This window comes from Elgaria multicarinata, chromosome 10 (genome assembly GCF_023053635.1).
Source record: "Elgaria multicarinata webbii isolate HBS135686 ecotype San Diego chromosome 10, rElgMul1.1.pri, whole genome shotgun sequence".
Taxonomy (NCBI): Eukaryota; Metazoa; Chordata; class Lepidosauria; order Squamata; family Anguidae; genus Elgaria; species Elgaria multicarinata.
The window spans coordinates 70,558,261-70,570,657 of record NC_086180.1 but is presented as its reverse complement, the minus strand read 5'-3'; the positions used below and the strand labels follow the sequence as shown (position 1 = coordinate 70,570,657).

The window sequence follows — 12,397 nt, the reverse complement described above, 5'->3', positions numbered from 1 at the left end:
ATCCTGACCAAAACACTAAAGGTGATTTTGAGGTGGAAAACAAGATCAGGAAGGCATCCAAAGGGGGGGAAGTGTTGTAGTAATTACTCTCACATAACATGTTCCAGATGTGGCAAAGAGGTAGAATTTTGCAACACCCTAAATAACTGTGCTCTAGAACAGTGGTATTTAACTCCAGTAAGGGTGGCACGATTTAATTAATTCGCAATACTGTTGGAGGGGATGTGGAGAGGTAGGGTCTTTTCAGCATATGTGGTGGCATTGTGCTAAAATAAAAGTTTTTTGGACTTAATTTTTAAAGAAATTGAAAATATAACAGGGCAAAAGTTAGTCACCAGAATTAGCATTGTTAGGATTATTTCAGGAGGAAAATAAAGAAGTTGAATCTAAACACTTAATAGGATTTCTTTTAGTTTCTGCCAGATCGGTTATAGTCAGATATTGGAAAGATTTGGTTGGCGCTATGCTAACAAATTGGTATAGTAAGGCTTGGTATGTCGCCTTAATGGAGAAACTGACAAATAAATTGAGATTAGTAAGAGGAACAAGATTCCAAGATACATTTAATAAAGACTGGTATTGTTTCATAGTATACACAACCTCGTCGGGATGGGAGAATACAATTCCAAAAGAATTCAAATCCTTTTGGTTGACATAATGAAAGATACATTTTTTGTGATGGGTTAACTTATCTTCTTTTGGTTTTTCTGACTTACAAAAAAAGAAGAAAATGTTTAAGAGATGAAGAACTTTACATATGTGCTTGTATATTTATATACGCATATATTGTAATAGATATTGTAATAGATATCATAGTATTATTGATTTCCTATGAGGGGAGGAGGGTGGGATAATTACGACTCTTTGTATTTTTATTTCTATTTGTTTATTATTTCTGTATGTTATAAAAATAAAAAATACATACAAAAAAAAGGGAAACAGTGATGACAGGGCTACCAGATTGAATTTATATGGAAATGAAAAATTTTCAAGGAAGTCCAACAGAGTTACTTTGGCTTCAAAAGAGGAAACTTTTTTTAAAAATGTGAGAATAGGTAAAAAATGAAGTTGAAAGGAAAAGTTAAGTGAATCAATTCTCCCCAGAATGCTTGGGGGTTATTCCAACAGAAGCTTAGCTAACACATATACTACAGATCAGGGAAGGTAGCCCAAAGTCCAAGAGGTCACCAGAACAGTTAATGAGCAGACTCAAAGAAGCTATGAGAGAGAGAGAGAGAGAGAGAGAGAGAGAGAGAGAGAGGCTTTCTTCAGAAAATCAAAGTACTTGAAATAAGAACATAAAGGAATACAAACTTGCCTGAAGGATATGCAAGCAAACAATTAGAGATGCAAAAAAACCCACACGATTTTGAGGAGCCTATTACCAACAATAAAAACTTATTTAAATATAAGCAGGGAGTTAGATAGGGAGGAATTTGGTCTTTTGGATGACAAGGCGAGAACTAGAGGAGGATAAAGACACTGCAAAAAGGCTGAATTCTTTGTATCTGTCTTCACTGCAGTTGGTGTACCGCAGATAGCCATGTCTGAATGGATATTTTCAGGGAGTCTGAGGCAAATAGTGGTGAAAAGTAGGTCTGTGCATGGAACCCTCCCCTGATCTGAACCCGATCCGCAAATTCCGGATCGGGTCTGCTCCGCCCCACATCGATCCGCCTATGGTGCACACCACTCCAGAGCTCCAGATCCGAATCAGAGTTTCGCTGCGGCGGCAGCAGGTAAGGCCCCCCTCCTTCTTCCCCCCTTACCTGTGTCCGTCGCGTTACGGTGGCTGCTTCAACTGAGCCTGAGGACTCAAACAGGAAGACCAGGCAGCAGCCGCGGCCTGGTCTTTTGCTTTGAGTCTTCAGGCTCAGGTGAAGCCGCTTCCGGAATGCGTCAGACTCAGGTAAGACACTTCCCCCTTACCTGGCTCCACTGCCATCGCCACACAGACTGCAGTGGCGGCGCCAGCACCAGGTAAGGCCCCCCTCCCTCCTCCCCCCTTACCTGCATCCATCGTGTTCTGGCGGCGGCTTCAACTGAGGCTGAGGCTCAAACCGGAAGACCAGGCTGCAACCGTGACAGAGGCAGGTAAGCCCCCCTCCTCTCTGCCCCTTTACCTGGCTCTGCCGCTGTCGCCACACGGACTGCAGCAGCACCAGGTAAGCCCTCACTTATCTTTTTTTCGGAGCTCCGGATCGAGGCAAAGGATCCGCTTGGACTTGATCGTCTTCACCTCGATCCGCAGGCACCCCCGGCCCGCTTCGTCTCCGCCTTTGTCGGAGGCAAATCAGGCTGCCTCACTATTGCTTCTACGCTCCAAAGTGAAGCGGATCACAGCCCTAGTGAAAAGACATGAATTTCGGGAGCAGCCTTTCCCATCCTGATGCCCTCCAAATTATCAACATATAGATAGGCAAGTCCTGCTGAAAAACAACCAACATGGCTTCTGAAAAATGAAAGTCCTGTCTTACTAACCTTTTAAAGGTCATTGAGAGTATCAATAAACATGTGAACAGCGATGACCTGGTAGACACTGTTTACTTGGACTTCCAAAAGGCTTTTGACAAAGGCCTTCATCAAAGACTCCTAAGCCAACATAGCAGTAATGAGATAAGTGGAGAGGTCCTCTTGGATAGGTTACTGGTTAAAAAATAGAAAACAGAGTAGGAATAAATATTCAGTTCTCACACTGGAGGGATGTAAATAGTAGGATCCCCAAGGGTCTATATTGAGACCAATGCATTTCAACTTGTTTATAAATTATCTAGTTTTAGGGCTGAGCAGTGAAGTAGCCAGTGTAACATGGCTAGAACAAGAAGAGACAGCAAAGATCTTTCCAAACTGGGGAATAGGCATTAAAATGGGGAAAGTGGTTCAATATAACTAAGTTTAAAATGATGCACATTGGGGCAAAAAAAGTAACTTAACGTATATGCTGATGGGGTCTGAACTGGCAGTGACTAAGGAAGAAAGGTCACTCCAGTGTGCACCATGCATATTCCATGTTGGGTGTGTGTGTGTGTTTAGGAATCAAAAATAAAAGTGCCAGTATCATAATTCTTGTATACAAATCTGTGGTTCAACCACATTTGGAAAAGTGTACAGTTATGGTCACCTTACCTCAAAAAATCATTTTGTGGAGCTGGAAAAATGTGCAGAATAGGGCAACCAAAATTGTCAAGAAGCTGAAACAACTTTTCCATTATGAAAGGTTACAGCTTTCGTAGCTTTTTAGCATAGAAAAAAGACAAGTGAAAGGGGACGTGTTAAGAGGTATATAAAATTATGCATGGTGTGGAAAAAGTAGATAAGGAGACGTTTTCTCTTTCTTTCTCTCATAACACTTGAACCTGGGGTCATCCAACAGAGGTAAATAGTGAAAAAGCCAGGACAAATAAAAGTATTTCTTCACAAAGCACATAGTTAAAACTATGGAATTTGGTACCATGTAATGATAGCCACCAACTGGGATGGCTTTAAAAGGGACTTAAGACACTTCATGGAGGATAATGCTATCAATGGCCGCTAGTCATGATAGCTATATAGTATCTCCAGTATCAGAGGAACTATGCCTCTGTATGCCAGTAGTTAGCGAATACAACTAGGAGGGTGCTATTGTATTCATGTCCTTTCCAGAGGCATTTGGTTGGCCACTAAGTGAACAGAATGCTTAACTAGGTAGGCCTTTGGTCTGATCCAGTACGGCTCTTCTTATGTTCTTATGAACTGGAGCACCAAGCCCGGATTAGACGTCTAGCTGCAAATGCAATCAGTGAAATGCCTTGTTTGTTCTGAACCGACAGGGTAGTCCTAGAAACTCTGTTGTGTTCCAAGCCACCATTGGTAGTCTAACCCAATGAGCTGAGTAACAATTTCTTCCGGATACTTGCATTTTTCTAGATCCCCCATTACTATTAATTAATTGCCATTAGCCAGAGTGAGGCAGTCCTATCAGGAGGCATATGCAAGGAGGGGGCACTAGTGAGATGTACAGCCTGTCCCATATCCCCTAAGCCAGCCTGCTTCCTTCAGGTGCAGTGGAAGTTGCTGGCAGCATCAAAATAAGGTTCAACTTCCAGTCTGGTCACTTTTCTGTACATAAAATGGAAGGGGACACCATCTTGTGCTACACCTGAGGACGCAGAAATATCTTGGGCCAGCCCTACTAGCATGTGACACAGAGGTAACCTTTAGCAGGCTGATAAGTTATTGTGAGCTACTTTGCTAATGTTTTTCAACGTTGCAGTTCCTGATCACACCTTTTTTAATGGAGGGTTTTTCTCCTGTGCCAAGCCAAGCCAAGCCAAGCCAAAGATGAGCAAACAAGGCAAAGCCGCGGATCATCCTTCTTCCCACATTGCCAAAGCCAGGAGCAGGAGCAGCAGCCTAGTATTTGCATAGCTCGTGAGAGGTTTACTCTTACAAATCCACCTCCGTAAAAGGACGTGTCAAAAAAAAAAAGGTGGGGTGGGGGAGAAGGCAGCCTCTGGTCTAATCAATCTAAAACAACCCTTCGGGCTCTAAATCAGCCACGTGGAGGCTTTGCTCTGGAGGTGATTTCCTGCTTCGGTTTAGGCTAAAAGATTAGCAAGGAAGGGGAGAACAAAAATACATCTTTAAAAACAACAACCCCGCAGACACAAAAAGAACCAGAAAAACCAGACGGGGAAGCCGGTATTTTAATTTCACACCTAAAAAAAAAAAAAAAAAGTTTGTGGGTTTGCAAGGAAGGAACAAGGAACCGGGAAAAGGAAGGCGGCGGCGGCAGCAGCAGCAGCAGCAGCAAGAAAAGACCTGAGGAAGGAGAAGAAGAAGAAGTGAAGCTACCGGGGAGGGGATTGAGAGCAAGAGCGGGGCTCGGCGCCAGAGAGAGAGAGAGAGAGAGTGGGGGAGAGAGGCGGGGGAGGAAAGGCAGCGGCAGCAAAAGGAGGAGGGGAAGGAGGGGAACCACGCAGAGCTCGGCTCGGCGCAAGTGAGCAGCAGCAGCAGCAGCAGTCGCCGGGAGGGGGACAGCAGCGGGAGCCCGGCGGGGGCCGAGGGGAACGGGCCGGGGCTGAGGATGCGGCTGAAGCTGGGCTTTCTCTTGCGCGCCGTGCTGCTGCTTGGCTCCTTCCTGGGGCTGCTGCTGCTCTGGTCGTCGCTCTCGCCCCGCGCAGAGGAGCCCAGCCCAGGGGAACGGATTCGGGTAAGTCGCTAGCTCGGAGCCGCCGGCTGAGGAAGGGGTGGGGTGGAGTGGGGGTGTCTCTTCGCGTGTCGGCGGAGGGAGGAAGGGGGGTGTCGCCGCCGCCGCCGCACGGAGCAGCTGCCGGCCGGCCCTCGCTCCCGCCTGACACTCAGGCGCCGGGCCGGAGTCCGCTTTCTCTCTCTCTCTCCCGCCGGGGTCGGCCCGGGAGGGGGCGGCTTCAGAGCCTGCTACAGTCATTGTCCGGGCTGCGGCCTGTGGCGTTGGCGAGGCCTGAGAAAGGGGACGTTGGCGTCTTCCGACGGGGTCCGTTGCGAGCCGGGGCGCCCCCTTGCCGGGTGGGGGTGGGGAAGGGGCTGCCTCGCGCCGGTTCCTTCGGGTGCGCTGCCTGCCTCCATGCGACCCCTGACCTGTTTGGGAGCAGGACGGGGCCCTTAATAGCCCTTAATGATGGGTCAGGAGTAGCAGCAACCACCGCCACCCTGGCTGTATTTCCAGCTCTTCCCTTCTACTCCACCCTCCTGTAGTAGGAGATGTTGTAGTTGACGCGGGGGTCGGTGGGTGGGGAGGATGGGATAGATTGATATATGGCTGGGGAGATTGTTTCTGGGTTGTACTCTCTTCTCACAGGGAATGAGGGCCACTTATCACACTGATGTTACCCGCAAACGCACAAGCCTCTACGTTCATTATTTAGAAATATTTTACTATCCAAAAATAATGGACTCCCAAAAACTGACAAGACGTTGGAACCCCACTTCATGCATCTGCATGCGTTGTAAGAAGTGGGAAACTTCTCCCCTGAACTCCTGTGATGTGAGGCCCCATTTAAATGTGACACCAGGCAGAGAAGAGCTTACCCACAGGGCTTTGCACTGGTATCTCATTTAAACCAGGTCATCACCTGCATGTGTACTCTTAGCACACCAGGAATTGGTAGCCTAGCAGGTGCTGCGTTGGCATGCTGACACAATACACTTTCAGTCCAGTGCTCAGTGCTTATTCGGAGTCTGACGGAGTTCAGTGGGATGTATTTTCATCCAAAGTGTGTAGTGCAGCTGTAGGGACTGGGAGCCTGTTCTAAAGGAAACAGCGGGGTTGTGCAAAGCTTCAGAGCTAAGTTCGTCTTGGCTTCCTGGTGTCACGTTTAAATTGGGCTTGAGTAAAACAGGTTGATGGTGTTAAGTAAGCTTGAGTATGAATTATTTGAGGCCAACAACTCTTCGATGGTGTTGCTTATCTAATATAGACACTAGTCCTGCACCTCCGGACACAGAAATTCAGCAGGTGATGTTTTTTACAACACTTCTCTCCAAGCCAGGAAAAGCTTTACTGTTACATTTCTCTGTGCTGGGTTGCTGTTTAAAGGCATAGGAGCAGAACTCTAAAATAGGCAGCAACCATATCTCAAGTTTGGGAAGGTTGTAGATCTCTCCTTATAGCATAAGTGTACATGATACAGTTGAAGGTAATGTGGATTTTTTTTCTTTTTGAACAAAGTAGAATCAGCAGTTCTGCACTTTGTGTTTGGCTTTTTCCACATTAGCTGGATTTAGCCTTCACATTAGTTACTAGGTGGCAGTGTGTTTTTATTTTTAAACTTAATGGCAAAGCTCTGACTCAAAGCACATGAAGTCAACATAATTAACACAACATTTAACTGTTAATAGTATACACTCTGTTTTGCATCATATCAGTCTCAGTGTTTCTTTTGGTACAGATCCAACACTTCTAGAATTCTCTCCCTCTGGAAATGCATATAAGGCCCCAAGTGTGGAGAGTGTTGTAAACAGCATCAGTTTCTCTTGTCTGGTTCCCCCCCCTTTTAAATATTGCCTTGTTCTAAATTAGTCTAATGTCTGAATGAAGACTTGTATGTTACTCTGTGTTAAAGTAGAGCAGGGACAAGTAAGTTGTTCATTACTGAGACTCACCAAAACAGTGTCATAAGCTAAAGTATTACAGCAATTTTTAATATTTAATAAATTGTAAAATTGTTATGCTGTTTGTGCATTTTGCATGTTTTTGTGTTTTTTAATTTTTGTATATTGTTTTTAAGCGTTTTTATCTTATGTGAACTGCCCAGAGAGCTTCGGCTATGGGGTGGTATGCAAATGCAATAAATAAATAATACAACATTTATGAGAAAGTAGGAGCCATCAGGTTAACTGCAGCTCTCTGATGCTATATGAGCCTGACTGTGAAGCATTTCATTTTCATAAAGCGCTCTTCCTGAAATGCCAGGAATGGCAAGTTCCTTTCCACTGAATATTCCAGCTCCTTGGGGCAATAAAGAGGCTTAGTATTGCTGAGGACAAATGTTAATTATCATGAGGCCAATCTGCATCGCAGTGAGCTTGATAATTATGAAATTTGAACACAAAATATATCTTAGAATCATTTTATTTGTTCTTTGGTTGATAGACATTTTAAACATTATGTGCATTTTCAAGCTTTCAATTACAGTAATGAGGTCTACAAACTCAACTTTTTAAAAATCTGGAAGTTCTGGGTCTTGGGATTCTGAGAACTCTGTGGATTTCACAGACTATGCTCGTGCGAGCAGTGGCTTCAGTCATTCAAATCATTAATGCACTTATTCCCCTGTACTCCTGTATCATTGATAGATTAGTTAAAGCAAGGAGGAAGCTGAGTATGGATTTATCTTTGTGTTGACTTATACCCTCTTACTTGTTCACAAGAATATTGCTAGAGTATGGATTGCTTCATACCTTCCTTCCTGTAAAAAACTGCTTCTACAGAAAACAGTAGGGAGAAGAGCTTGAAGACATCTTCATGTCACATCCAAAATATGATTTTTCTCCTTATATAAAGAATAGAGAAACAAGGAAAGCTAGGAAGGGGTCTTATACTAAATCAGACCATTGGTCCATCTAGCTGGACGATGGCACTCCATGATTTCTTGCTGATGTCATTGTACCTGATCCTTCTAACTGAAGATGCCAGAGATTAAACCTGTGACTTAGGCCTTATCTAGACCTAAGGTTTATCCCAGGGTCGTCCCTGCCTGCTCCCGGGATCCCCTGTGTGTCATTTACTTGAACAGGGATGACCCTGGGACGATCCTGGGATAAACCTTAGGTCTAGCTAAGGCCTGAGTATGCCAGACATGTGCTCTTCAACTGAGATATGATCTTTCTCCTAAATTATCCTAAAGAAGTAATTTGTGTTGTTGGCTTGTCTTAATATGAACCCAGTCAGAGACTATTGCGGATGACACTCCCTGCACTACAGCAAAGCACATACGTACCTTCTCTCAGGCTAGAGCATATATTGTAATCGGGTTTTTTTTGGGGGGGGGAAATGCATATAAAATGGGTTGTGCCATTGTGTCCTCTTCCTTAATGCAACAATTTGGGCATTAAATGTAGCTGAATCAGTTGCCATTTGAAAAGTGCTGTGCCAGAATTCTCAGCACAATAAATCAGAGGCATTTTTTTAAAAAAAAAATGGGTATGGGTCATAAAGTAAAACTACTGTGTATTCTGGCTTTTATGAAAATCAATAATAGAATTATAGAAGGGTCTTTGTAGCTATTGCAGAAACATGATTTTTAAAGTCCGCTGTACTGTCTTCACTGAGTGACCTATCTGGTGGAAAGCAATACTTGAGTAGCCAGGATGTGGCCTTAGGCTTTGTCAGGAATAGTTAAGGCACTGCCATGGGATCTTTTTATCTAAGATTTAATTAGAAGTAGTCTGGAAGGCTTTGGGCCTGTTCAGCCTCTGGAATGTTGCAAGGTGTGTGAGTTGATCTCTGTCAGTGTTCTCAGAGCAGAGATAGGGGAGTGCTCCTACTCCCTGCAACCCATCTGTTTGTCTTGGCCCTGGCAGAGAAGCTGTCTGTGAAAAATCAATGGAGAAAGGGTGGGGGTTTGCTGAACGATTGCCCGGATTGAAACGTCATCTTGGTGGTTGAGCAGTGTTTGGACAGGGACATTGCTGAAATGCCGAAAGCTCTTGTCTGTCAAGTAGTCTAGAAGAGGCCTACACCTCCCTTTTTAAGCTGGTGCAAAAGCGAGGAGCCTTTGCTAGGAACATCTGCTCTGCATTCCAGGAAAACCTCCCTGTTTGGATCTATCATTGTCTAAAACTCTAAGGGGCACTCTGCGCATGCTCCCCCTCCTAAGTGGAACTTTGCATTACTAAGAACTTGCCATGAAAAGTACGTTGGTGGGGATCTGTTTTGACTGTTTTGGAATTTCTTGTCGCCTATAGCTACTGACCCTCAGCTATATAATTTCTGAAGTGTGTAACCATTAAGCTTTGCCATGGAATTCCTTGCAATAAGGAAGTCTCACTGATTTGGGTGTCCTGTGTCAGTTTGTCAGAATGTGCTGACCTGAGGACTAGGAAACCTGACAGGCTTGTATCTTGCCTACTCTGAGCTTAACTGATTAATAACGAATACTCTAAAATATATAAGATGAAACTTTGGATTTCTCTGGAGAAAACCTTGATTATACCTATAAGCCCACACAATAGGATCCAGTTTTGAACATCTGACTAGTTTGTGCTGGGTTGCATCATGTGTCTATAAACACTCAGTGCAACAAGATTATTTTCTAAAGTATAATTGTTTAACAGGGAGCAGTCTGTTTTTGGGGCAGTGTGCCATGAAATTAGTTTACAAGTAGTTCACTGAAGAAATAACATCCTCACCAATGTGTTGTACATATGGGCAGAGCACCGGTCATGATAGGTGAGAGGTGCAATTCCAGCCGTGTATGAGGAAAAAAATATATCTCTGCTGATAATATAAGAAATAGGAAGGATCAGCAAATCTCAAAGAAGGACATAAATCACAGCTTTTTGACACTTGTATAGCTTGTGAAAGCCTGGGCAGTTGAGTATCTCGGTTGTAGAATTTCCTCTTAAATTTGTATTGCCAGCAGCTAGTAAAAATAGTACCCTGTGAGACCAGGCCAAGGAAACAAATTTGCAGGTTCAACAACTCTGAACTTTTATAGAGAATAGCTGTTGTTTAGAATCTGTATTAAACAAAGGCATTTTTATATAAATGGAAGATAAACCATTTCTCCATTGTGAGTGAGAAAAGCTTCTTCATTTTCCAGTGTGGTTGTGAGGACAAGCAAGGGGGAAACAAATCATAAAGCACTTTGTCCATTAATGAGTTGATACAGCATGATGTTAGGAAGGATTGTGGGTGGGCTGCTGAGGAAGAGGGGGTATAGTAGAACGAACTCCAGCATGTTTTGTGGATGCATTTGTGCTTGAACCCTAGGGGATCTTGCTTTATCTCTCTTCCCCTCAGTGTGACGACTTGTTCATGTAAACTCATGACGTTTCCACTTCAAATAGCTGCAATCTGTTTTTAAAATGGGATATGTTAGAAGTGTTAGGATGGTATAGCTTGTTGAAGAGAGAAATTGCAGTCTGTGACAATGATATTTAATGGGTGCCATGTCTTCTGAGAAGAGAGTATTTCTGAAGATTAGTTTGACTAAGGCACTAAAGGCAGGGTTGTGACTAGTGCTCGGGGGAAAACTAGAGGCTCATCTACACCAAGCAGGGTATTCCACTATGAAAGTGGTATATAAAAGGCAGGAGCCACACTACTGCTTTATAGTGGCACTGAAGTGCACTGACAACTTTTGGGGCCCATGGATATGAAAGTGGTGTATGGTATGTGTCAATGGGCCCCAACAGTTGTCAGTGCACTTCAATACCACTATAAAGCAGTTGTGTGGCTCCTGCCTTTTATATTCTGCTTTCATAGTGGAATATCCTGCTTGGTGTAGATGAGCCCTTGGGGCTACTTAGGAGTTCTATTCTTGGAATTGCCAACACTTTTTTCCTCCTTTAAAACTAGTTGTGTGTGTGTCTAGGGGTGGGGGTAGATTTCATTAGGGTTTTGTTTTAGGTTTTTTTTTTGGCAAACTCAAGGGTGGGTTGTTGTTTTAAGGCAATTGATATGTCACGAATATCTTAGATATGTGGCTGTTGACAGGCTGGTAAGGTTTTTTGTGGAATTATTGATAAGGATGGAATAAGATATATTGGAGGTGTGACAGATTGTGCTAACATCCTGCTTATATAGTATTTATTATCGAGATGGAAAATATAGGATTGTTGTATTTTCGCAAGCATCACAATCTCTGTAATTACATGAAATATTCATTACATTTTCTCTTTAAAAGTGATCTGTCAGCTAAAAAAATGGAGTACTGAGGCGTGTTAAACTTTGGGGGATAATAACATTGATGATGAAACATTGAAAACAGTTGCGAAGTAAGTCTTAACTTCAGCATCAAGGCTGTAATAAATTCGAATGTCAGGAAAAAGCAGTAGGATTATTGATGTGTTTCCTTGAATGCAGACTTTTAGCTTCATTCAACCAGTAAAAGCCATCTCGGGTCATTTGTAAGAAGTCTCATGACAACTCCTCTCAACTGAGATGGAAAAAAAAGCACACACACACTATTAAGAACAGGCCTGATATGGGAAGCAATTGTTATTCTTCTTTCCCTGATTACTTTTAGGGTGTATAAAAGATGACCTTCTTGTTACCTCTGTGATTATCTATTTAGCTATTGGATGGAAAATGGTATTCTCTTGATAGAAAAGGTTTAGTTAAGGTTTGTCCACCCCAAATTCTGTTTGGTTGATTTCTTTCCAGATTATGGACAAGGCCCTGGGTTGGCAACTAGTTCTGCTGGAGATCTATTGTGTTTGGTGAGCTCCCTCGCTCGGGAAGTCAAGCTGCCCCCTATCACAGTCTTCTTCCTTTGCCCAACTTTCCTAGTTCTGCCCTAAGTGGATTTGAGGATGGGAGGGAGCAAGAAGCAGGGGAGTGCGAGAAGGGTGATACGTCATGGAATAATTATGTATAAATTGGATTTTAGTGAAATGAAGTGGAAATGATGGTCAGTCTTGGAATTGGGAGAGGAGACCTTGGCTCAAATCTCCATTCCGCCAGGAAGTTCACTGGCTGACCTTGAGCCAGTAACTATCTTGCCACGTAAGCTAGCCCACAGGGTTGTTGTGAGGAAGCGGAGAAGCCTGGTTACCCTCCCCACCCTCCAAAACACCTTGGAGGAAGGGTGGGATACAAATGAAATAATTAAGAATAAGAAAACTCAAACCTTATGCTTTCCCCCATCTTTCTACAATGTCAATACAGTTCGGCAGTCTACAATATAACATATTTGATGTCCATGTCCAGGAT

The 12,397-nt window shown here is 43.6% G+C and overlaps 1 protein-coding gene across 2 annotated transcripts in view; it reads left to right on the top strand.

The window, feature by feature from the left end:
* The first annotated feature begins 5,057 nt into the window (after positions 1-5,057).
* GALNT7 (polypeptide N-acetylgalactosaminyltransferase 7) overlaps positions 5,058-12,397 on the top strand; it is a 59,396-nt gene continuing 52,056 nt past the window's right edge. For both annotated transcript variants that reach the window (XM_063136428.1, XM_063136430.1), the window contains exon 1: positions 5,058-5,191. In XM_063136428.1, coding sequence (XP_062992498.1) covers positions 5,066-5,191 — 126 coding nt within the window. In that variant the 5' untranslated portion in view covers positions 5,058-5,065. The remainder of the gene's footprint in view (positions 5,192-12,397) is intronic.